The 27,223-nt window shown below is 32.9% G+C and overlaps 2 protein-coding genes across 4 annotated transcripts; one reads left to right on the forward strand and one right to left on the reverse strand.

Annotated features, from left to right (window-relative positions):
- Nucleotides 1-1,076: 1,076 nt before the first annotated feature.
- Nucleotides 1,077-1,838, reverse strand: LOC125418865 (uncharacterized). Its single transcript, XM_048463548.2, has one exon. The coding sequence runs from the start codon at nt 1,836-1,838 to the stop codon at nt 1,077-1,079; it is 762 nt and encodes a 253-aa protein (XP_048319505.2).
- A 4,752-nt stretch (nt 1,839-6,590) lies between these two features.
- On the forward strand, nt 6,591-22,476 carry LOC107405408 (uncharacterized). Of its 3 annotated transcripts, none has more exons than XM_048463716.2 (23): nt 6,591-6,880; nt 7,762-8,775; nt 9,572-9,687; nt 10,777-10,985; nt 11,440-11,559; nt 12,514-12,642; nt 12,758-12,883; nt 14,565-14,620; nt 14,738-14,837; nt 15,042-15,159; nt 15,253-15,462; nt 15,884-16,208; nt 17,667-17,760; nt 17,993-18,101; nt 18,212-18,477; nt 18,609-18,733; nt 19,046-19,280; nt 20,014-20,202; nt 20,295-20,578; nt 20,866-21,076; nt 21,165-21,404; nt 21,539-21,618; nt 21,971-22,476. In XM_048463716.2, the coding sequence occupies exons 2-23, from the start codon at nt 7,949-7,951 to the stop codon at nt 22,128-22,130; spliced, it is 4,329 nt and encodes a 1,442-aa protein (XP_048319673.2). In that variant the 5' UTR covers nt 6,591-6,880; nt 7,762-7,948; the 3' UTR covers nt 22,131-22,476. The 3 variants fall into 3 exon arrangements, with proteins under 3 accessions (XP_048319673.2, XP_060674177.1, XP_048319675.2); XM_060818194.1 differs by having other exon boundaries at nt 6,591-6,781; XM_048463718.2 differs by lacking the exon at nt 6,591-6,880 and adding an exon at nt 6,900-7,056.
- The last annotated feature ends 4,747 nt before the right edge of the window (nt 22,477-27,223 follow it).

Below are 27,223 nucleotides of genomic sequence, written 5' to 3' on the forward strand. Positions count from 1 at the left end.
ATTATTTACATACTGCTACTATTCATGGCATACATGATAATATTCATTGTTTGTATGCTACAATTCATAATATGTATATTTCTGTTCCTAGTTTGCATCTCACATGTGATTGCACACCACTCCTGCTTTGCTTGCTCCCACAAGGGGTTCAAGTGCGATTTCCTGCCTTTGTTTTGCGTTGGTGTAGTAGATGACTTTGAATAACAATGATGTTGACTTTGATTTCCCCTACCAACATGCACCAAATCATATTTGGGCATTATAAATTGATGGCGCAATTTTTTTTTTTTTTGTCATTATTTTATTTAACATCCATATTTTTAAAAAAATTATCATTAAATTTTTTTTATAGTCTTCTTTATATATATCAAAATATGATTTAATTTTTATCAGTTAATTTTGTTAAAAGTAAACTGAAAATTTATATTTTAAGATTGAATTGCATTGGTCAAAATACAATTTTGGTATTTACCAATAAAAACGGTTAAAAATTGACATATTAGTATTTTTTTAATAATTTTTAAAAATTAAAAAAGTAAATAATGATTTTTTAAAAAAATATAGTTTATAAATGAAATAACTGATAAAATTGAAAAAGTAATGAAATTTTTTTCTAAATGGATTTGCAATTTGTGAGCATGGGAAGTATATCATTTTATGTGTTCATTTTCATTTTCCTTCATGTAAAAATGGCGAGCACTATTTTTTTCTTGCTTCACACCGTGGATTTCCCTACACCTCATGAGCTAGAAAAACTTGTGGGTTACAAATGCATTATTTTAGACCAATAAAAAAAATAAAAAAGAAAAAAGAAAAACCCTAAGGTGGGCCATTATGAGCATACTTGTTCTGAATTTTCATGAGTTGAAAATTGACCCAAAATCTACGATTTAAAAAAATAAAATTCATAGGCAAGAAAAGTCAATAAAATTCAGAGGCAAGAAAAGTAAAATTCAGAGGCAAAAAAAAATTTATATATATATATATATATTGAGTAGCCATAGCAAAGCTTCAGAAACCATTTATGTCGGTGTAAGTATGTGTACAAGGACGTGTCATAGTAGAGTGTACGCGTGTCAAAAACACAATCTATCTTCTGCTTCTTCTTCTTCTATTTTTGGGCACGCATGGTCAACGGCGGTCACGTGACCGTCGTCTTTTTGATTAGGTGGTTTCAGACGAAATATAGCGAACGAATCCAACTCCAAGAAACTCTCATTTCCCAACAACAACGAAGACGACCTAACTTTACCCACCTCGCGAGGCAACTCAACGAGTCCAAACCCTTCCTTCGTCAACTCGTTCAAGCACTCAACCGTCCACGGCCTCACCTCGCTCGCCGCCCATATCCTCGTCTTCTTCCCGCACACCTTCTTCATCGTCTTCGATAGCGCCGCCATTTCCTCCGCGTCGAAAAACACGTCCGACATCAAAACCAGGTCGAACTCTCCCCCCAACTCACCGAGTCCGCTCACCTCGGACTCGTCCGATCCCCACACGAGTTCCCTTACCTCGACTCGGTCTCCGAACCCGTTGGCCTCCACGTTCCTGACCAGGCCCGGTAAGAGCGTTTCGATGTCAGTGAGCACGACTCGTTTCGCGCCGAGTAGAGCCGCGGCTAAGCCGGGTAGACCGACTCCGGCGCCGAGCTCGATGACGGTTTTGTCTTGAAACGTGAAGTCGAGCTGGGCCTGTTCGGCCATCCATTCGGTCAGGACCAAAGCCGAGTCCCAAATCCATGAGCCGGTTAGGGGTCGGGCCGTGGCGGAGTTGCTGACGTCATCGAGCTCAAAGACGGTTAAGGTTTTGCCGGCGATTTCGAATTCTCTGTAGCCCATTTGTATTCAAACTTTGTAAAGCTTGAGCTCCTTCACAAACTTCTTAATACGGTATTATTTTTCTTTTCTGTTTTTTTAATTATTTTTTTTAAGTTTTATGTTATTTAAAGAACAATTGGACAATTGTAGAGGATAAAATGAAGACAAGTTGCTTCTGTAAAGTTGTGGTTGCGTTTTCTTTTACATTATTCTTTTAAATGCTTTTGTGTTTTTAGCATCGGAACAAATTTCCACTAATAAAAAGTAAACAAAACAAAAGTCTATTTTCATTACAATTGTCAATTTGTAACAAAACGTTATTTTAATGTCCAATTGTTGTTTCCCACTCTTCTTACATTGTCTTACAAAAAGAGAAAGATATTGGATTCATTGAGATCCATATTTTGGTTCGTGGTAAACTCTTTGGCATGAATTGGTTTCACATGATTTCTGAGCTTGCTTGGTTTGACATTGTTGTGCTACTAAAGAAGTAATTGTAAGCTTATTGTTTGATAAATTATTATTTTATAATTGTTATATATCTTAAAATTAGTATTAAATGTTTAGTAAATAATAATGTCTAATAAAAAAATGATATTGCATGATTTTGTAAATGATTAAAAAGGATAGTGATTATTATTACCTATTTAATAACATTATTATTATTTTTCTTACTATATATAAATATAAGTATATTTTATGAATAAATAAACACATTTAATAAAATTTGAGAGCATAACCTCTTTTAGGAGACGCAGCTTCTCACAACATTCTCACATTTTGGAAATTATTCTTCTTTCTTTCTTTCTTTCTTTCTTTCTTTCTTTTTTCTTTTTTTTAATCATGGAAATTATTTTGTATTGGATCCATATTTCCTTGGTTTAAAAATATTATCCAACCAATAGAAAATTTACTTTCCCATGGAATCTTATAATCCTATAAAAGATAATATAATCTAAAAAATGTCTTGCGTAGTTTCAACATTTTTAAACTTTATTTCTTATGGGAAAAAAAAAAAATTCAAACCTTTCTTAGTTTCAACATTTTCACACTTTATATGGTATTAAATTAGCACCAACGCTCTGTGGATTGAAGTTTATAAATAGTAGTAGCATAAATTCAAAACCTTTCCACCATGCTTTTTTAACTACTAAAATTATACCAACCAAAACAAAAATTTCATTTTGTTTGTACCCTGTTTAGGAAAGGAGAATTTTCTTATGTGCATTATACATGCATTTTAATAATTAAAAATCACATGATAAAGATTTTGGATTGATGTTTGATTATTATGTTGAATTAGATTCAAAGTTTATTCATCATAAATATTTTCATAAATATTTTTTTATTTTCTAAAATATCGAATTTGGTTAAAATTAATTAAAACTTAATCTATATTTAAATACAATAACAATATTTATCTAAAGAAATACCAATTCTAAACATTTTAAAAGAGTGACTATTATTTGAATCGGAGGAATAAATATTCTTATGGAACCAAATAAGTAAATTGATGAATAATTTATGTAGGTATGTATTTTTTTTTTAAAAAAAAAATCTGTTTTTCATATCAATTTCAAATTTATGGAAAAATGCACTTTTTTTTAAGGGAAAAGTTTAAAATATGTGTTAAACATATTATGCAAATGAAAGAAAACATGTTTTTGAAAATATAAATAATTTCAATTATTTTTTCCTCTTTACAGCAACATAAAAAAAGTTGTGTATAAAATACATATTTTTTTATTTTTTTTCAGTTATTATTTTTTAACATATTAAACTATTATTATCTTATTAATTGTTATATTTGTATTATGTAAAATAAAAATAACGAATTTTAATACATATTTAATATTTGCATTTTTTAATTTATAATGTATTATATATATATATATATATACCAGATTTATAAAGTTTCTGCTTATTTATTTTTGTAATTTCATATTTAACTAATTATAGTATAAAGGAGATATTTTTGGAATAGAAAATATTTTAAATGTAGAAATACCTAATTAAACTATTTTATTTTTATATATATTCTACGTACAAAACATTAGTATTTAGTATTTTCTCCCCGTGTTTTATATATATTTTGGTTAGCAATATTTCTCTATCACATAAATATGATATGAATAGTGGAATAAGTATGCAAGTTGAAGGTGAAAAATCCAAATCAAAGAAAATAAAAATAGACATTGCGAAAATAAATAAAATGGACCCAATTTTAGAATTATACAAACGAGGAGATCTCTTTAGGTCGGTCGCAAAAGGGAAGTTTCCTTGTCCTTGATCCTTGCAAAGAATCCGATGGAAATAGGATACTTCGATTCTTTATGCTATCAGTAAAGTGTTGACTGAAATAGTTTACTATTTTTTTATAAAAAAATATATATATATATATAATTATATATATATATTTTTTTATGCAAAATAATAAGTTAAATCTAGCCATGAAAGGACAAATAAATTTGAGAATGAAGATGCATCATGTTATATAAGAAAAAAAAAAAAGTGTCAAATAAAAAATATTATATATCAGTTATGCTCTAACGAGATGCATATTAGACTCTATATAATTGGACAGAATTTTATAATTTTATTGAATCAATATGTATTAAAAGTGAATTCTATTTAAAAAATTGTAAAACTCACCTTATTTGAACTTAATTCTTGTACTCTCTCTACTTGGAAGCAAAAGAAACAGAATCCAAGATAAAATAATATTTTTAAAAAATAATAAACAAATATATACTTGCTGTTAAGACCGTCAAATTTGCATACAAAACAACGTGACCATACGTTAGTGTTAGATCAATATATATATATATATATATATATATATATATATATATATTTTTTTTTAATCCATAAAAAAGTGAATTTAATAATAATTTGCCACATATATAATTTTTGATGACTTTAGTATTATTACAATAGGTGATTAGGATGAACATGGATTTAACCATTCATAACCTAAATAATTTTATTAAAAATGAAGAAAAAATACATTCAAAATAAATAATTAAATAGATAAACAGTTTCAAAGGACAACCTTATTTCAAGTAAGGTTTAAAAAAAAAAAAAAAAATCTAAGCTAAAAGCATAAATTTTAACTTGCAAATGGAAGCATGTATGCCCAAAATGAGCTCTATCAAATCGTCAAACGCCATTGCCATCTCCAAACGATAAGTCAAAAAACACCTGCATGCACTAATATCATGCAGACAATTAATGGCTTATGAGTTTTGCCGGTATAACCAATTTAAGCCATTTCAATTATTATGTCATATAATCATATAAATTTAACGATTATAAATGTTTTTTTTCACAATTTTTTTAATTCTTTAACGTATTATTTTTATATATATGTATTTGTATAGTTAGATAGTACTTTTTGCACCCATTTGTTGAATAGGACAATTTGAATTAAGTTGGACGATTTAAAATCTTTCAAACCAGTTTTTTTTTTTTTTTTTTTGTTCAATGGTTTTATATTAAATGCATAGGACCTAAAATAATCCAGTTGAATCCAATGTAAACCAACGCAACAAAATGTTACAGTTTCTATACTTCTCAGCCAAAAAATAAATAAATAAATAAATAACTTAGAAAAGAAAAAGAAATGAGAACAATCATGAACCAAGTCATCATAGACCAACACGTGGTTAAGTGGCATGCTCGACACCTACGCATTACCAACGCTAACTCCGTCAGAGGTCCAAATCGCCAATAAACATTGAACATGTAAAAGAGGGAAAGTGGGACCCACTGTCAGAATGAGAAAATACACATAAGAACTACTCGAAATGCCTATAATTATTAGGACTTAAATACCCTTCTTTTTGGCCACCAGGACTTAAATACCCTTGTTAAATATATATTTTTTTCCATTTTTTTATTTGGGTTGATTTTTTTTTTTTTTTTTGGAGAATAATAAAATTTTGAATTTGATATCTAATAGTTTTTTAAAATATGCCATTAAAATAATATGTGAAGTCTAAATACTCCTCAAGAAGATGTAACGTATATAATCAAACAAAGGTGATAATATAATATTCGAGTTGTTGAAGAATAGATAATGCATGAAAGATTCGTAAAATAAAATAATAAAGTCTTATGGACATATGGCCCCAAATCTATACCCATTAGAAGATAATTGATTGGCATCTTTTCCCCAACGTAAGCTACTAATCAAATATCTACATGTGTTGCCAAATAAATCTTTAAACTTTTAGGAAAAATAAAATGACCATATTTGGTCAATCACATTAATTTGAATTAACGAAAAAAAATTAATTTTTAAAATAATCTTAAATTAACAAAGATGTCCATAAAAATTCATGTGCCATACATCTAATAATTTTTTTTTTCTATTCTATTAGAATAATGCTATAAATATTACCATTTGTAATTCATTATCATTAATACAGCAATTTAATTTAAAATAAATGTATTTACAATCTCATTTAAAATTAATAATAATAATAATAAATAATATAATTTATTTTATTATGATAATAATAATCATTAGTAAGAATAACTTTTAAAATTTTCTAAACTCATCCCAATTTGGTGAAACAAGATAACGGCCATATATATATATATATATATTTTGCCAAAAATATTAAATAAAGGGTAATAAAGTAATAAATGATAAGATGGAGGGCAGTTATGAAGCTAAAAAATAAATAAAAAATAAATACATAGAAAAACTATTAACTGTAATCCAGCTGAGCATAAAATTGGTTACCTTGGACCGGTTAGTGACTTTCCTTTGCCTCTTTCTCTCTTTGTTCAGCCACACTTAAAAAAATACCAAAAGACAAACAAGAAAATTTAAAAAATTAAAAAAGCTAAAACAAAAAGCAAAGAGACAAAGCGAAAACCATTTTCTGACTACGGAGACCGATCGAGAACAGTCACAAAAGAGTGAACGACGAGATGGAGAGAGAGAGAGAGAGAGAGTCAGTGAAGCTTCCTTTTTAGATTCACTTCAATTTTCCTGTTCACTGTCATTTTTTTCACTCTGTGTTTTTTTTTTTTTTTTCTCGCTAGCCAAACAGGTAAGCGTTTCCACAATCTTCTTTGTCTAGTGGACTCTTAAAGTTTCGTAGGAAAATTATGTGTAATTCTGGTGTCTTTTTGGTTTCGATTCTTCTTCTGATGGCTTATTAAAGCGTGATTTTCTCCGTGGAAAATGTGAAATCCGAAAATTCAAGTGGCCGATCGTTTGATTTCTGTGTGTTTTCGTTTCTGTTTTTCTGTCTCTGCTCTGTTTTCTTTTTTTCTTTTTTCTTTTCTTTTTTTTTTTTTTGAAGTCGGCGAGGATTGTGTATTTTATGTATGTGTGTATGGATGTGTATGTTTGGTATGTCTTTTTTTAATGTGTATTTTTCTGTTTTCCTATGTGTTTATGCAATTGCATGAGTATATTTGTTTTTATATGAATAGGCGGGCATTGATCATGGATTGGTTTCTGTTATGTGTTTGTGAATTGGAGTTGCATTTGAATTGATGATTATAATAGCTGTGAAGAATATCAGAAAAGTAGTATAAGCTTGTAGTTACTTCTCGAAAAGAATGTGAGGAATGCGCAAAGAATGCCAGGAACAAAGAGAATGCTTAAAGGAATTCTGATTCCTGAATGTGATTGGAATACTGCATTTTGAATTTACCCTTTTGTTTTTCTGTATAAATATTGTAAAACGTCTAAGCAAAGTATTTTTGTGTATGAGTTGTCCTTATCATTTGGTAATATTAGCTGTATATTGTAGTTTTTGCAACTGAAGATCCTTGTGGCTAAAGAATTTGAACGACTTCATATGGATATACTTCACATCAAGAATTATTCAATGTGGCTTCTATTCATTGCCATTGCAATTTTTTTTCATTTGATTTTTCTGGTATTTTTGTTTACCATATGATTTCATGGTCTTAACTGCAGATAACATTTATTGTGTACGGATTTTGGAATTGTAGCATTGTGAAACAGATCTTGGTGCTGGAGGTGGTCTGAACTCTGAGGGACTCAGTAGTCAGTACTGCCTTTTGAGACTAAGTTGCGTTCAGATTTATACACAAACCCACATGTATATAGCAAAAGTTTTGATATTTAGTTACTGGGACCGGTGATGCATCCTTCGCTAATATGGGGATGTCTTTGGTGGTGTATTATAGTAGGACTTTTTCATATATCCACCCTTTCTTTTACTTCAGGCCTGTACATAAGTGGAGACGCCAAATCATACAACTGGTCACATGACTTTGGATTGTTTATAAGCAATACAAAAACTTATGAGGGAATTCCAACTTTATCATTTCTATCAGAAAATTTGGTTTCTTGTGAAGACCTAGAAGGTGTTGGATCATTTAACACAACATGTTTGCTAAATTCAGACTTGCATTTGGATTCTGATCTTTATATTTTTGGTACTGGAAACTTGGAGATACTCCCTCACGTGTCCATTGTTTGTCCAATAGAAGGTTGTATGCTTACATTTAATATGTCTGGCAATGTTAAGATTGGTCAACATGCAAATATCATTGCTGGTTCTGTTATTGTCTCTGCTTCCGATCTTACTATGGATTATAGTTCTTCTATAAATACAACATCCTTGGGTGGATTACCTCCTTCTCAAACTAGTGGTACCCCAGTTGGCTATGATGGTTCTGGTGGAGGACATGGTGGCAGAGGGGCTTCTTGCCTGAAAAGTAATAAAAGCTTTTGGGGTGGTGATGTTTATGCTTGGTCTTCATTGTCTGAGCCATGGAGTTATGGAAGTAAGGGTGGCGGCACATCTGCTGAGAATCCATATGGAGGTAATGGTGGTGGACGTGTGAAAATACTAGTAAAGGATTCACTATATGTAAATGGTTCTATAACCGCAGAAGGTGGTGAAGGAGGCTCAACTGTTGGAGGAGGATCAGGTGGAAGTATCTTTGTTCATGCTGTAAAGCTGTGAGTAATTGCTCCCCTGCTCAATCTATTCTTATGCTTGTACAACCGATGGGGTGAGGGTGTGATGTATATGCTTATAGGGATGCTAATGGGTTTTAATTAAATATGAAAGTCATATCAAATTGGATCTGTCTGTTTTGGCACCATAATCTCTGCACCATGCGGTAACTCCACAAGTGATAAAAAACATTTTCAAACTTGTGTTCAAATAGCTCAAATGACATTGACAATAATAGGTCATGGATATACTCAAATGACATTGACAAGAATAGGTCATGGATATATTAACACCTTGAAGTTTTTAAATACCCTGGTTTTTGGAGTGCATATATGAGGTCTAAAGAACTTAGTCAATTTCTTGGTCCACTAGATAATTAGTTGAAAAAACTTAATGTAATTGCTACACCAGTTGGTTTACGCCCCAATCTATATTTGCCGACTATACCTGGATTAAAAGTAAAGGTACATTGGAACTGAACTTTTAATATTCTGTATTTCACCATTCTCTTTCAGCTTAGAGTTATTTAGTTGTCCAAGTGGACCAATCTATGGAGCAGTTGCTAATTGTCTTTTATGGAATTAGCATACTGTATTCCCTTAAGTCTATTATAACTGGTAGGTATCTTATTATCTTTTTATATGTAGTTCAGGAAGTTGACAGTGATGAATGATTTTATGATTCTCATACAGTTATAATTAAAATTTTCTTTTGCTGTTAGTATTTGAAGCATTGCAAAATGATAAATGAATATCTAAGTCTTACTCTTAATTTTTTGCATTATGTCCTGTCACATAGGAAGGGATATGGAACTATAAGTGCAGCTGGTGGAGCAGGATGGGGTGGAGGTGGTGGTGGAAGAATATCTCTGGATTGTTACAGCATACAAGAAGATGTAAAAGTTACAGTGCATGGTTTGTACCAATTCACATCTGTATCTGGTAGTTGAAGCAACGATTACTGAACTGCTAAGTTTTTTTGTTCTTGTGTAAGAGTCTCAACTTGCTTTATAATCTGAATGATTACATTGCCAACGGTCATTATTGATGGGAATGATTTTATTCAAGTATCCAAACAAAACCTCTTGTTGTCTGCATGCTTCTGTTTAGTTTTTTATTTGGATCGAATCCAGATGCTCCAAAATAGTGCCATTATGGCACAATTCCATGCCTATACCTTTTTTTTGGCCCCACAACACTCTTAATACTAAGTCGTGTTTTACATATGAAGAGTATACCCAACAAACTCCTGCTTCCTTTAGCAATTAAACTACAGCTGCATAGCAACATCACTGTGAAGATATAAATGATTAACAGATTCAGCATTGTTACTGCCCATCACACACTAATTCAGGGGAATACTATGAGGTCCCATTTTCTCTTACAACTGATCTGTGGTAGTAATTTTCCCCAGGGAGATCAACCAAGCATATACTTTAATCTTGATGGAAAATATGCATTCCTTCTCCATATTAACTGAAACAGGTTAAAAGACAACTGAAGGATCATCAATTAAGAGTTGGAAAAACAGATCTGCAAGAGAATCCCTTAGATGTATCAGGAATGAGAGTTCAAAAGAATTCCTCCAATTATTTCTGAGATCGAGATTACTCTGATCTTTCTCTATCATTTAAATTCCTGAAGAAATTGAAATTCCAATTACCATGGCTGAATGTGGACTCAGAGTAAATAGATTGGATTTATGAAGATGACAAATGATATAACCTTAGGAATAGAATCGAAAAAGAGTCATTCACTGGACAGCTGTGTTAAATATTTAAATTCATCTTTTTTCCGACTAATATTTCCAGTTCATATGTATTTAGAGATACATGCATAGTAACTTATAATATTTTTCATTTACAGTTGTCCAAAACAATTGTTGGGAAATATTCTGTTTTCTTTTAGATGTGCTTGTATTTTTATAAAGATATCTTCTAGAAGGATGTTTCTACATTATCTGCTTTTTTTTTTTTTTTTTTTTTTTTTTCCGGTGTGCGTCAGGCGGTTTGAGTGTTGGCTGTCCTGGGAATGCTGGAGCAGCTGGCACGTACTTTAATGCAGATTTACTTAGTTTAAGAGTTGGCAATGATAATGTCACAACAGAAACTGAAACACCTTTGCTTGATTTCTCTACCACCCCGCTATGGTCACATGTTTTTGTGGAGAATAATGCAAAAGTGTTGGTTCCCCTGATATGGACTAGAGTTCAGGTAGCCAAATTTTAAATTGTCAAAGTAATTTTTAATTTCATTTTTGCTGTCTGATGTGTATATATGTATGTATTTTCCCTGTCATGCATATATCTTGTTGCTGGACAATTAGAATTCAAAGTTTATCATACGCACTCACCCACACCGACAGACATAGTGGGATTCACTTCTTATAAGCGTATTGTGGATAAAAAATCTACTCACTAAAATTAGCATAGAAATGAAGCACCATGATCATGTATTGATGCGTAGTAACTAGCAGCAAGGACAGTTTAGGTAGTTTTCAGTGGCTCATGCCTTTATATGTTGAGATTTATTTTTTCAGTGTGAATAGCAATGACATTTCTGACAAATGTTTATTATGTTTCAATTTTGTTTTCTAGAAGTTTCTTTGAATGATGATGCTGTTTAATTTGTCGTCTTGAAGTGTAATTTACATGTGCTCCTTGTGAAGGTGAGAGGCCAGATTAGTCTGTTATGTGGAGGGAGCATTATCTTTGGATTGTCAGATTATCCAGTCTCAGAGTTTGAGCTTGTTGCAGAGGAACTTTTGATGAGTGATTCCATCATAAAGGCAAGTTTCTATACTGGAGCTTTTTAGCTAATGTAAACCATTGGGCTGCAAACAAGGAAAAGTATTCCAAGCTGTGCTCTGAATTGTTTGATCATCTCAACCAAATATTAATAAAATATAGTCAAGCTGCAAAATTAAGATGAACTTCAACAAGTATGAAACTTGTGTTTATTGAACAAACGTTTTAAAATGCTTGTTTATTCTCAATCTTAAAATCAGTAACTCTAGTTGAAGCCTTGTTTTAAATTTAAACTATCATGTTTCTAACCAGCTCAAGATTACAACTATTTTGTATGTATTCATTAAAAAGCAATAAATAATAAATATCTAAATCATAATTCTAAAGAGGACCTAAGACCTAAGTAATAAAATATGAACTGCCTAAACAAGAATTCTTGAATTGCAAATAACTACAGCTATTACATTGGGAACTACACCAATGGTTTAGAATCTATGATTCATCCCTGAGTTACTGAGGAAATGTGCATTGGCACCCATATGAATGTATTCATGATTCGTAGATGAGTCTGAGTGGGGCTTTTCTGATATCAAGCTTGACCTGTTGATGAGTTAAACCTTGATATTGGGTTTGACCTTATTAATATAATGTTTAAATAAATGTAATTGTGGATTTTATAAAACTTGCTTCAGGCTTCCCAAGGGTGAGTTTCATGGGACCAATCCATCTATTCATACCATAACTGCGAAATCTATGTAGAACAGATCCTTGGCAATTTTTTTATATGCTTTTATTGAGATATTTTATCTTCTGCTAGAAAAGAAATTTGGGTCTTATTAAGCTATGGGGTGCCTCTGTCTCTGTCTCTGTGTGTGTGTGTGTGTCTGTGTCTGTACGTATATCATAGTTTTCATCCTTCAAGCTCTACAAAGAATTTTTATTTTTATTTTATTTTTTTGTTTAATATCTAAAATAGCTCCTTTTTGTCCATGTAGGTTTATGGTGCATTTAGAGTCTCGGTCAAAATGTTACTCATGTGGAACTCCAAAATTCAAATTGATGGCGGTGGAAATTCTGGTGTTACTGCTTCAATCCTTGAAGTTAGGAATCTAGTTGTTCTCAGGGTAAGATGGTTTGGGTCACGTCCCTATTTATTATTAGAATTCTTTGTCTATAAGCATTTATTTATTTTTGGTAAATTAAAAGATGTCTCAATAACTAGATGCCTTTATTTTGCAGCAAAACTCGGTTATTAGTTCAAACAAAAACTTGGGTCTATATGGTCAGGGCCTACTGAGGTTGACTGGTGATGGTGATGCAATCAAAGGCCAGCGGCTCTCCCTTTCTCTCTTTTATAACATAACTGTAAGCAAACTTAGCATTTATAGATGTCTCATCTCAAAATAAGAGATGTTTTGCGTTTTTTTGTTTTTCCTCTTATTTTGTATTGATTGTCAAGTGCTATGATGATTTTATAAAACCAAATGTAATCTTTACAGCCAACAGAAAAGAAAAATCAAAAACATTATGTGATAAATCTGCAAAGTGGAATGTAGTTTTTAATATAAAACATATATGCATGCTTGTGATTAATATGATAACCTTCCCCGTCAATATTTAAAAACAATGTTTGGGGCAAATTTCATAACTGTGCCAAAGAAAACAGCTTTTGCCTTCAGATTCCATCTTCTTCCATTTTTGAAATCTTGAGAACCCACCTTTTTGGTTAGTTTTATGTGATATCTTTAGTAATGTTGTATGATTTTATTAATTAAGCAGTGTTATATAAATTGTTTGAGGCACCTGCTTGAGGAGCACCGCATGAAAGGTGTGCTGAGTTATGTCCTCAAAGCTATAGCCTCAGCACAATGACATTGATGCATATAGCCTCAATGCTTAAGCGTGGAAGTTGTTGAGTTGTATGACTCAAATTGGCTTGTTGTTTTAGTGGATTTTGGTAAGTGGATCTTGGTTTGGGTTTAACCAATCCTTGTGGATATGCCAAAAAGAAAAGAAGGAGAGTGAGCTGCAGCTGAGGAATGTTGTTTTTTCCCAAAAAGAAAAGGAAGAGAATGAGGAGAAAAGAGAGTGAGCTGCAGCTCAGGAATGTTCTTTTCTGCTAAGTGCTGGCTGCTGAGAAAAAGTGTGAAAGAAGATGCTAAATGTTGGTTAGTAATCATTACCTTTTTACTTTTCTGTCAACCCATGTGCCTATTGCTTACCTCTTTCTTTCTTTATTTCCAGGCATCCTTTACTCTAAAATAAAGTATTTAGAAACTTAAATAGAAAACACTAGAAACAGATAAATAGACTCTTATTTATAAAAGTTTGAACATATTTATGCTTCTGTTGAATGACTGTTTAATTTAATAATGATAATTTCATTTCAAAAAACTATTACACGTTGACTAACAGTTAAATACTGCTTAAATAATAAATGAGGTTAAATTAAAACAAAAGTAAAGGGAGGTGTAAATATAATTTCCCACAACAAAGAAGCATGTATCCAAAAACGCAAAATAGACAGGGCTATTTGAAATTACCCTTTTTGTCTTTTACTTATTTCAATTCAACTTGCTATTTTAGTGTCAATCTTCAATTCTTTTTTGTTACATCATCTCTCTCTCTCTCTCTCTCTCTCTCTCCTTATTTATTTGTTATTTTATCTTATTAAATTAATTGTCTTTTTCTTTTTTTACTGATTCTTTTTTTTTTTTTCCCTTTACTGTGCAGCGGTGATGGTGTTGAAGAAAATTTGATAGAAGACTGTATGGAGGGGACAAAAAACTGAAATAAATAAAGCATTTTCTAAAATTGATAACTAACTTTATAACTATGAACTTTAGTTTCTATTCAATGGTATTTTGATTGCTGTTTGATGCTTTTATAATTAGAAAAAATTGAGGCTTATGCTTCATTCTGCCTCCAAATGGCTCAAGGAACCTTAAGCTTTTATCTAGTGCAATTGATGATAGCTTAATATTAACATTGCCATTCTCAAATTCTATTTGCATATAACTTCCTTATAAATGTACTCAATTAACAGGTTGGCCGTGGTTCTTTACTCCAGGCTCCATTGGATGATGATGCTAGTAGAAACATGTGAGTGAAAAACTTGGGTAAATCCAGTCATGTTTGTGAAACTGGTTCTGTTCATTTATTCACAACAAGAAGATCATTTTATACATTTCTATTTAATTTTCTTATTTTTATTTGTAGAGTAACAAGTTCTCTTTGTGAGAGTCAGACATGTCCAGAGGATTTGATTACTCCGCCAGATGACTGCCATGTAAATTATACACTCTCCTTTTCACTTCAAGTAAGTGTTAAGACGACTTCTTCTTCTCCTTCTTTCTTTCTTTCTCTTTTTTTTTTTTTGGTTCCCCTTCTAATATCCCTTCTGCGGCTTAAATATTGTTTCGAATCAATTCTTCTGGTCAGATACCCATGGAAGACTTAATTCTTACTTCTATGAGTATAATTATTCAAAAAAATTTCTTTTTTTTTTTTCCACGTTTTGTAGATATGTCGTGTTGAGGACCTTCTTGTGGATGGCATGGTGAAGGGAAGTATAATTCACATCCACAGGGCAAGGACTGTAATTATTGATACTTATGGCCTGATTACTGCATCAAATTTGGGTAATTTCATAATAGAGATAATTCTAAGACACAACTTGGCACAAGCTTTCACCTTCATATTGTAGAGAGTCTGAAGAGGCCCTCTCCTTTCAGGTTGCAGTGAAGGTATTGGAAAGGGAAACTATTCAAATGGAGCTGGTAGTGGCGCTGGGCATGGAGGGAGAGGTGGCTCTGGATATTTCAATGGGAGAATGAGCAATGGTGGCAATACATATGGCAGTGCTAATCTCCCATGTGAGTTGGGAAGTGGTGCTGAGGGGCCCAATCAGTCGTATGGAAATGTGGTTGGAGGTGGAATTATTGGTAAAATTTCTAAAATACTAACCTCTTCTCTCCTCTCCCTCAAACCCCAAAAATATTAATTATAACAACATCAATAATGAATAGATAAATAAATAAAAATAAAGAAAATATCTCCTTTTTGTTTTGTAATGGTAATTTCTGTAGTGAACTGGTGAAAGATCTTGCGGATTCAATTTTTCAGAAGGGTTGTTTACTACAATAATATTGAAAATTTATGACCATGAGCAGTCATCCTGCCAAGTTTTATTTTGGTATGGACATGTAACTGGGTATCATAATGAAAATCAATGAAAATTAAGTGGCTGCAAGAGTTAGCTACAATGATCTTTGTGCTTCTATAGTTGAAATCGAGTGTATATTCACTGATTCACTTGCATCATAACCATGTAATTTTTACTGATTCATATATCCTGTTTACTAGTGATGGGATCCATCCAGTGGCCACTCTTAATGCTAGATATTTTTGGATCTTTGAGTGCTGATGGTCAAAGCTTTGGTAAAACAGCAAGAAACGGTAATGGTTCCGTGATTGGCGGATTTGGTGGAGCTTCAGGTGGGACAGTCCTCCTTTTCCTTCAAGAGCTAAGACTTTCTGAGAACTCATCTTTATCAGTTGTCGGGGGCAATGGTGGTGCTCTTGGTGGAGGGGGTGGTGGAGGTGGTAGAGTTCATTTTCACTGGTCTAAGATAAATGTTGGGGATGAATATATTCCTGTTGCAAGTATAAGCGGCTCCCTTAACAGCAGGTATGATTAAGTTTCTTGACACATCTAATTTCAAAATTGGCAAGTACTAATTAATATCTAGATTTATGCTATTCTTTTGGATTTGGATTGAAGTATATTAAGAATGATATAAAATCCTCATACTAAATGCATGTGGCTTACAAGTATTTTTGGACTTTCCCTACATACTATTACAGTATTACCACCACACACAATGATGCAAAGTTTTTTAATACTGGATTCCATCCATGGGTGCATACGAATGAAAAACTAAAACCGTTGTTATAAGAGTTCCATCCGCAACATGTTGGTGAATCTCATGCCTAACTTAAAATCTTATACTAGATTATACTCATTTCAGCTTGAGTGATAGTATAATTATTTCAATTGTTAATGTAAAATTTCTAATATAAATTTATGTTACTTCCATCATTATCCTTGCACTAGGATTTAAAATGTATGCAACTATATATTGAACCAAGTATTCTTCTTTATTTGGTCCAGTTCCCTCTGCTTCTCTAATAGGATAAGTAAAGAGTTTAATACTTTCTAGGAGATGGCCGTTCAACTTTTTCTTCTTTTTTTTTCCTTTTTTTTTCTTTTTTTCTTTTCTTTTTTTTTTTTTTTCAATTTTTTTCCTTTTGAATTCTTTGACTGAATGTTTGCTTGAATTTTACCTAGATCAGTGGAGCAATTCATAATACTACCATTGACTTGATAGCTGCTTCTTGTTTAAAATGATTTTAAGACACCTAATATATGTAGGCATTTGCAGTGGTGGGGACAGAACAATACTAGGCTAATAAAAATGCATCTGATGAACGTACCTTTTCCTCTGGAAAAGAAAAGTAAGAGTCAAAATTTAAATTATTTTAGATAAGGAAATCAATCACAAAGCAATATTCTTTCAGATCCAACAAATTTTTTTGAGTTGACACTATGGGTTGCTTTCTTTTTGAGGAAAAAAGAGATTATGCTCATGGGCACTTGTAGGTTGGTGTCTTCATGTTGATATTCTGCTTTATAGCATATTTAATGGCGTGTAGTCATGCTATCATCAACTTTAGTGAGGCATAATAATCCACTCATTTAGTCATTGAATATTAGTCTTGCTTAGTAATGTACCATCAACTTTAACGTATCTGATGAACACAACTTTTCCTCTGGAAAAGAAAATTAAGAGTCAAAATTTAAGTTATTTTAGTTAAGGAAATTAATTTCAAGGCAAGATTCTTTCAAATCCAACAATTTTTTTTCGAGTTGACACTATGGGTTGCTTTCTTTATGAGGAAAAAAGAGATTATGCTCATATGCATTGTAGGTTCATGTCTTCATCTTGATATTCTGCTTTATAGTATACTTAATGGTGTTGTAGTCATGCAACCGTCAACTTTAATGAGGTATGTTCATTTGGTCATTGAGTATTAGTCTTGATTAGTAATAACCAGATCCACTGCATGTAACAATGATGCCAAGCAGCGGAGGTGCTGGGGATGATCGTGGTCTTTATGGGGAGGAGGGCACTATTACTGGAAAAAAATGCCCCGAGGGCCTCTATGGTACCTTCTGCAAGGTGTGCTTCATTTTATTTCATGTGTAGTAGATGCTTGATTTTATTGTTGAAAGTGATATACATATGTTTCATTATAAATGGTTGTGCGGCATCGTTATAGTTTAAAATAAGGAGTAGCTCGCACTTTCAGTTCAAATATTGCTCTAAAATCTTATACCTCAGTGATGTTAAGATATTGTCATAAAACTTAATGAAAAGAAGCTTACCATATGTGTGTGTGTGTGTTTTACAGGAATGCCCTATTGCGACATACAAAAATGTTGATGGCTCTGATTCAAATCTTTGCATACCTTGTTCACTTGATCTTCTTCCAAGTCGTGCAGAATTCATATATGTACGAGGTAACTTTATCGATTATGATTTGACTTTTAAGTAAGAATCTGTCTGCCCTTAGCATTTATTATTTGTTCCCTTTGAGCACTCATCTGAGAGAAAATTGTATTTGCTTCAGGAGGAGTTACTAAGTCATCTTGTCCCTATGAATGTATATCTGACAAGTATAGAATGCCAAATTGCTATACTCCTCTTGAAGACCTGATGTATACTTTTGGAGGGCCCTTACCTTTTGCAATTCTTTTGTCATGCATTTTGGTACTTCTGGCCGTGTCATTGAATAGTTTGAGAATCAAATTGGTGGGATCAGTTTCTTATAACCGTACAGATTCGATTGAACACCACAGTCATCGCCACTTCCCACATCTTCTTTCCTTGTCTGAGGTATATTTTGTATAACAAGTGCTGGTTTGTTTTAGTTTATGTTGTCTGTTAGTATGACTGTCCAGTGGCCGAATTTTGAGATTGTTTCCAGCACTGATTTATTTACTTTTTTTATTTGAAATAATTATTAGGTGCGGGGAACCAGATCTGAGGAAGCACAAAGCCATGTCCACCGTATGTACTTTATGGGCCCTAATACTTTTAGGGAACCGTGGCACCTTCCTTACTCTCCTCCCAATGCCATCATTGAAATAGTGTAAGAAAATAACTCATTTTTGAAGTTGATATGATATATAACACTGTTAATGTAATAGTGTATTAACATTGATATAGTTTGTTAATGTAATGGCGTTGCATTGCTTTTCTAGCCATTTTAACTAAATTTCTTTTTGGTTCTTACCATTTTAATTGAACCTTTTCTTGTGTAGATGTTAATCAAAAGACTACATTGTCCTGTTAGCACTATTCTGATGAAGTCATTGTTTGCCATATTAATCTCCTCAATAAATCACTCTAGTAAAGCAGCTATATCGCTACCTATTAATATTTTGTAATCCTCCTGCGCCAGGTATGAAGATGCTTTCAATAGATTTATCGATGACATAAACTCTGTCGCTGCTTATGATTGGTGGGAAGGATCAGTGCATAGTATACTTTCAGTGCTTGCATATCCTTGTGCCTGGTCCTGGAAACAGTGGCGGCGGAGATGTAAAGTTCATCGTCTTCAGGAATTCGTCAAGTCCGAATACGATCATTCATGTCTCCGCTCTTGCAGATCTCGAGCCTTATACAAAGGGATGAAGGTTGTACTTTTTATGTATTTCCTTGTTTGAATTGTGGATCCATCGTGTTCCTGCTTTCCTTATCTTTTTTTTTTTGGTCAATTTTGTTCATACAAGTCCAACTCTGTGTTTATACTTGGAAGGTTTGAGAGGTTAACAAAGAAATTATCTGACGTTAGTTCAAGGGATTCACTTTGGTCAATCCCTAATAAGTTTAGGCTTTTAAGTGTATGGCATTATTATGTCTGAATATTTTGATCAGTTTGCTCCGCCTGAATGCTTATTGGATAAACAAATTAAAACAATAAGAAACCTAGATGTAACACAAATAAGTGTCTAAGAAATACAGGAATAGGAAACTAGAAGGATTCTATTACCATTTGTCTTTTTGGAAACCTTGATAAACACTTGCTGCATCATGAATTGTTATTTCCCTCTATGCATCATGATTCCCTCTCTTCATCGACCTTCTATTCCCAACTTTTCTTAGAAATGGTACTCACTTATTGTACCATGCACCCAAAATTTTCCCACATTTCAAATCTACGCCTTTATTCTCAATTATATGCAACATGTTAGGCTCTCTAAAATATTTGCCCGAAGAGGCTGAATTTCCATGCCTTCAGATCCACACATGGATGGTGAGTATAGGTAGAACTTTTAAGGTTAAAATTAGATAAAGTTTTGCATAAGGAATGGGATGACTTAACAGTTAATTTACTTTGTAACATCTCATAAAGTGTAAGTGATGCAGGTTGGAGCAACACCAGACTTGATGGTAGCATATATTGATTTTTTCCTTGGTGGTGATGAGAAGCGTGTAGACATGGTTTCATTCATACAGAAAAGATTCCCTATGTGCATAATCTTTGGAGGGGATGGCAGCTATATGTCACCTTACAATATTCACAGCGATACATTGTTAACCAATCTCCTTGGCCAGGTTTCCCTGTTGTCTTCAATCCATTGAGTTTGACAATTATATAATCATTACCCTTGTTTCTGACAAAAAGTATGATGCCATTTTATTCTCAGCATGTCCCAGCAACCGTTTGGAATCGTCTGGTGGCTGGTTTAAATGCTCAATTGAGAATGGTGAGGCATGGATCTATCCGTTCTCATCTGCTCCCTGTTATTAATTGGACAAATAGCCATGCAAACCCTCAACTTGAGTTCCATGGAGTTAAAGTTGAGCTTGGATGGTTCCAAGCAACAGCTTCTGGCTACTATCAGCTGGGGATATGGGTAGAAGTTGGTGACTTTCCCCTTCGTAATGTGCATCAGTCTGAAGTGGCGGGTAGTAGCAATGAATCTCCGAGGTAAGTCTAGTAATTTCAAAGTTACTCCACTAGGAGGTTACATCTACTATTTATACATGTTATACACCATACTTTTTGCATCATTTTATGGGCTTTTAAGATGCATGCAACCAGAAACCAAAAAAAAAAAAAAAAAAAAAAAAAGCCCAAAACAAAACAAAAATAAATATAATAATAATAATAATTAGCAAACTTTGTATATGGTTAGACCCACTTAATTAGCATACCTTGTATAAACTTATTAGTTTGAATGAGTATTGATTTGTTTGTTTTGATTAATATGGCAGGACTAATTCAGCAAATGCAAGTAAATATCCTAAGCAGTCTCAGCAAAGCTGGCCATATATGGGTCAAGCATTATTTCTTAAAAGAAAAACTGGAGGAGGAATAAATGGAGGTCTTATAAACGACATTACCTTGAAATCTTTGGATTTTAAAAGGGACTATCTCTTTCCATTTTCTCTCTTATTGCATAATACAAGACCTGTTAGTCGTCAGGTACTTTGACAAGATCACAATACTGCCTGCAATAGAGTTTGATTAATTTTGAAACCATTCATTGTCTAAACCTAATTTTGTCTTTCAGGAAACCCTGCAGCTGCTTATCACTCTCATGCTGTTGACAGATCTTTCTATCACAATTCTTACATTGCTTCAGTTTTATTGGATTTCTCTTGGAGCTTTCCTTGCTGTCTTGCTTATACTTCCTCTATCCCTACTCTCTCCATTCCCAGCTGGATTGAATGCCTTGTTCAGTAAAGAGCCCAGAAGGGCAACACTAGCTCGTGTATATGCATTGTGGAATGCTACATCTCTATCTAATATTGTAAGTTTTTTTTTATGACTATCTTTTGTAGGTCGTACCAAGCTTTCACTGTTAACTGGAATTATTTTTGTATGTTTAGTGCGAGTAAGTTTCTTTGTTGAAGTTCTATGATTAATTGGTTTTGATGCTCGTAGGCGGTTGCATTTATTTGTGGCTTTCTTCATTATGGATTTTCCTCTTTTCATGACAAGGGCAGTTCATGGAACACGAGAAGGTGAGTCTGCATATTCTTCTACTCATTCTTAACATTAATGCCACATTCTCCAGTAACAACTACCTCCTGCTTGTCAAAACACATTTTCACAATTCACATCTTTTTCTTCTTCCACATGCACAACAAAACAAAATATGATAGACTCAAAGTAAGATCTTTGGGTTGACAAGATATTCAAGAAGATATGGCCATGATATCTGATATGTCTACGTTTTAAAACTGAATGGGGTTGCCTCTATTCCTTCACTTCTTTTCTTCAATTTCTTCTTATTTCAAGATTTGTGTTCCTATTTATTTCTCTGATCATTGCTCAACTATCCTAAGAACTTTTGCACTTTTGAGTGCCTTTCAGGGAGGAAGATAGATGGTGGCTTCTGCCAACCATCCTTCTATTGTTCAAGACAATACAAGCTCGTTTCGTGGACTGGCACATTGCAAATTTAGAAATCCAAGACTATTCTCTGTTTTGTCCAGATCCAGATGCATTTTGGGCATACGAGTCTGGGTCATGAAAGTAAGAGAAAGGCATTATAAAATACTCATCCATATTTGCCTTTTTCGCTATACTCCGCTGCCATGAAAGAGCCTTGGATTATGCTTTTGGCACAGGAGCCGGCAGTTTTGCAGTGTAAATATGTGCAAAGTTGTATAGAGCATTGGTTTTGGAGGGGCGTGCATTTTTTAATTTTTTTTTAATTTTTTTTTCATCCATTGAAGCTTCGGTGGCCTTTTTAATAGATCAGAATTTGAGTTAGGAAATTGATTCGTAGTTATTTATTATTATTTTTTTCCCCAGGGATTATACCACTATGAATATGTTCATTTTGTTAATATTAAACTTAATTGATATTTGAGACTCGGGCTATTTTTTTCTTGTGATATATACAAACAATTAGATTCTTGACATTGGTATTTGAGAATCGGTGTTTTGTTTTTTTTTTTTTTTTTGGGTGGAATAGATTGTCCACTTGGTTTAATAGTAAAATTATAATTTCTTTCTAATTTTTTTGAGCGCACACAATTGAAAGTATTATCATCTTATCTATTACATCATTTCCCTTTCAGTTAACACTAGCATCTTTTTAAATTAAATGGTCAGAGTATGTAGAATAAGCAAACGGAAAAATTATGAGGATTGTTTGATTTACACCCTTTGAAATTTGGATTAAGGGTTGTTATATTCACACTATAAAATTTAATATCCATGTTACATTATGCATATATTCACTTTTATTTCAAATTTTACTATTTATCCAAAGTATCCTTTGCATCTTCTGTCACGTCTCTTGGTTTCAGGAGCCTGTGACCAAAAGTTATCCCCCGAAAGTGGCTTTCTAGGAGGAAATTGGGCTTTATTCAATGGGATGCTTTGTTGGTTTGGTTTAGCTGGGTCTGGTTTTGGGTTAAGCGTGGAGGGAGGCACTCTTTGTTGACCTTTCAGGAGAAATTGTTTAGTGTGAAGCTGGCAATACGTGCTTGAGTCGATGATCAATCCACCGTTCAATCCTTCTATAGATGGTGATCTGACTTGTTAAGATCTCTTCTATATTGAGAATAATCTGTGAATTCTCACACTTTTAATAGACCCAGTTTACAGTTAAAATGCATGTAATACATCTTTTTTTTTTTTTTCCTTTTTTGCTTTAAAGCAGGGTTTTATTAACCAAAAGAACCCAAAATACACAGAAAGCACAGAGAGTTGGCTACTCGCCACAATTCTCCTGGGTTGCAAAGGCATAAAAGCTACTTGAGAGGGAACTTTGAGACAAAATACCACAAATATTGTGTTTAATACACCAACTGCAGACATAATTGGCTAGGATATTTTCCTCCCTAGGGAATGAACTTACTAGAACTCTTTCTTTAAGAGCAAAATGTCAAAAATGATTCCTGCAGCTGCCCACTGAATGGATTGAGATTCCGGATTGTTTAGGCCTTGAATTATGCTCCTTGCATCTGATTCACACCAGATCTTGTTCCAGCCTTCTTCTTTTGCTAATATCAATCCCTGCAGCACTCCAAAAAAGGAGTCAATCACACTTTCGGAATGTAACAACCCAGACCACCCGCATCGATATTGTCTGCTTTGGGAGCTAGATGGTGAGCCCAATCCTATTCCTCACGTTTTTACGTTCCCTCATGGGCTTAGTGGTTAGGGAGAATCCTCTTCCAACCCCTACCTACTAGTCCCACTGGCCCAGGCCTCTCAGGCCCAAACGAGCTTTGAAAGCTAGGTGGTGAGCCAAATCCTACCCCTCACGGTTTTACTTTCCCTCATGAGAACACCTCTACAAGGAAAAGGTATCCACACGCTTATAAGCCATGCGTCGTTCTCCTTTCCAACCGATGTGGGACTTCATAGCCCAGACCACCCGCATGTGGATATTGTCCGTTTTGGGAGCTAGGTGGTGAGTCCAATCCTAGATATTGTCCGTTTTGGGCCCAACCCGCATGGTTTTGGCAAAACGCGTACACAAGAAAAAGGTATCCACACGTTTATAAGCCATGCTTCGTTTTTCTTTCCAACCGATGTGGAACTTCACACGGAATATCTGATTAACATTTGACCGCCTTGATTTTTAGTTATTTGCTGTGGCTTCCCAAGCAATTCTTGGTTAGATTTTTTGCTTCTTGAAATCTGATTTTCAACCTGATCATAGTATCATCTAAAGAGAAGGGTTTGTTTCAAAAATAGCAATATTCCTTATTTTCCAAATTTGATCCAAGATTAGAGTGGCATAGAGGAAGAACTCTTCTTGGTCATCTACATGGACTGGAAGCACTCCGGTCGGATTTGCTAAAATCATTAATTTCTCTTCTAGAGAAAGATTTTCAAGCGTATCCCACTTAATGCTCCAAGGTGTAGCTAACTAGATTGCCTTAGCAACCTGGCAATGAAAGAACAAATAACTATTTGTCTCACGGCAACCACATCCATGCACACGATTTTGGCTCACAACCATCATATTCCTGTCTGGTAAATTGGAAGCAATGGCAAGACCCTTGTTGGCTAGTTTCCATTAGAAAAATTTTGTTCATTCATGAATTTTTGAAGACCATAGAGGCTTCCACCAAGGAGAGACTGGAAGATTTTTCCAGAATTCCATTTTATAAGTTCACTTAACTGAGAAACATCCATTTGAGTTGCCACTCGAGATGAGTTTTTCTTCCAGACTTTGGTTGGTTCATGGAATTTTGCATATATTTCTAACAGTGTTTCTTTCAAAAATATTTTGGAACTTCTCCACATTCCAACTCCCGAGTCCCATCCATGAGTTTAAGAGAGTCAACCATTTCTACAGCTCTGGTACCTTCAACCGAGAGTGGGGTTGGTTTAAAATCTGGGTTTTGAGACCCAAGGATCTTCCCAAACGTTGATCTCATTCCCTTTGCCCACTCTATAACAAAGTCCATTCAACATGAGTTTTCTAGAAAGCAAAATACTGTTCCAACTCCAAGAATTGCTTTTCTTTTTTCTTGCACCTCTAGAAAGTACTTCCTGCAAAGTATTTTTCTTTTAAAGCTTGAACCCAAACTTTGAGTCTATAGCCAGATTCCATGTCAATTTACTGAATAGAGCTTGATTCATGTCTTTTAAGTCTTCTGATGCCAAGTCCTCCAGCAGCTTTGGGCCTACAAATTCTGGACCAAGAGATTGGTATAAAGCTTTGACTGTGTTCTCTACTGTTCCAAATGAAGTTGCTCGCCATTTTCTCAATATCATGACACCAGTTGGAAGGAAGATTGTACGCGGACATAGCGTAGATAGAGATAGCATTGACTACTGATTTCATCAAAGTATACTTGCCGGCTTGGTATAAATGCACGTAATACATACACAATATTACAGGCTTAATTCTCAAATCTCTATCTTTTCATCTTTAACGATTCTTCTTGATCTCGTTTAATTCATAAACAAAAACAACAATAATACAAGATGTGAGAAAGCTATTTGTCCTGCTATTCTTCATCTTCAACAATCTTTCTCCATGCAAATTAGTTCATCTTCAAAAATAGCAACAATTCAAGAGAAAGTTGTTTGTTCGAATTCTATTTTTGATCTTCAACAAAATCTCTCTCTCTGTCTGTGTTTGAAAATGTGAGAAAGCTTTTACTCCTATTTGCAATCCCGGAAGAACATCCTTCTAAAAGTATTTGTTTGTTTTCATTTTTTTTCATTTAATTTTTTTCTTGTCTTATTTTAGTTGGAAATTGATTCTCCATACCAAACCACTACTTCAGATACTATTTGTTTTCTTCCAGATTATATAATCTAGATGCAACAAGATATGTTAGATATACAAAATCTAGACAGGTTCAAATCATCTAATTATGCATACTAGACGATCACTTCACGTTTCTTTTGTTTTTGGTCTAGATTATATAATCCAAATAAAACATAATAATCTAGTATACAGGAATCCGAATAAATCCAAATCATTTAGGTTATATATATATCAGATGACTCTTCACATATTGTTCATTTTCATATAGATTATATTATTCATAGATCCAAATCATCCAGGTTATATATAGCGGATGACTCTTTCACATATATTTCATTTTAAAAAATAAGACCTTATTTTTATTTTTATTTTGAAAAAAAAAAAACTAAGACCTTATTCTTACTATGTATAAAAGGCCATAAAAGGTATTTATAACCTTTAAAAAAAAAGATATTTTTAAAATATTAAAAATAAGTAAAAATGTAGTGTGATTATTAAATTTAATAGTGTGAATAGAACCAATACTAAGCATCTCTTCAATTTTGGAAAAAATCATTCATACCCTGGAATAATATAAATTTACCCCTATTCCTTTTTAGAGTTACATTATTTTTAAATTTATTTTGCTTCTTTATTTATTTATTTTTTTTGGCAATAATTAATTAGAAGACCTTAAAATCTTTTTTCTTTATTTTTACCTAAATTTTATTTAAACTATGTGATCACTTTTTCTTTTTTTTTTTAAATGATAATTTTAATTACACAAGTTTTTCCAAATAAATTATATATTTGATAAATACCTTTAGTTAAATATATTTGAAGAATTATAATATATTTAGTTGAATATATTTGATTATTCTAATACATTTAGTTAAATGTATTTGACAGATTGTCACTTAATCAAAAAAGATTATTTGATTAAAATCATCGTATAGTTTTTTTTTTTTTTAAATTGAAAAACTATCATATAGTTTAAATAAAATTAATTAATCATACAATTAACAAAACTTTCAACTCTTAAAATTATTTATGAATTACTGTCCAAAAAATAACTTTTGCAAAACAAACATAAAAATAAAAAAAAGGGCATTTAAAAGGTAATTTCATTTTACGGGCAATTTAATTTTATAAATTACCAACCTATGGGTGTAAATGCACTTTAATACTCACTATTTTTACTTTCTTTTCATTTAAGAGGGCCGTAAAAAAAATTTAACAGTCGGTATCCCTTATTACCGTTTTCGTGAAAAACATATAGATCCATCAATAGGGTGATCACGCACTGCTCAAGCGACCCAATTTTTTATTTTTTCCCTTATAGTTTCTTATAATTTTGGAATTTTTTTTCCAAAATCATAAAAATAATAATAATAATAAAT

The sequence above is a fragment of the Ziziphus jujuba genome, chromosome 6, assembly GCF_031755915.1.
Source record: "Ziziphus jujuba cultivar Dongzao chromosome 6, ASM3175591v1".
In the NCBI taxonomy this organism is placed as follows: domain Eukaryota; kingdom Viridiplantae; phylum Streptophyta; class Magnoliopsida; order Rosales; family Rhamnaceae; genus Ziziphus; species Ziziphus jujuba.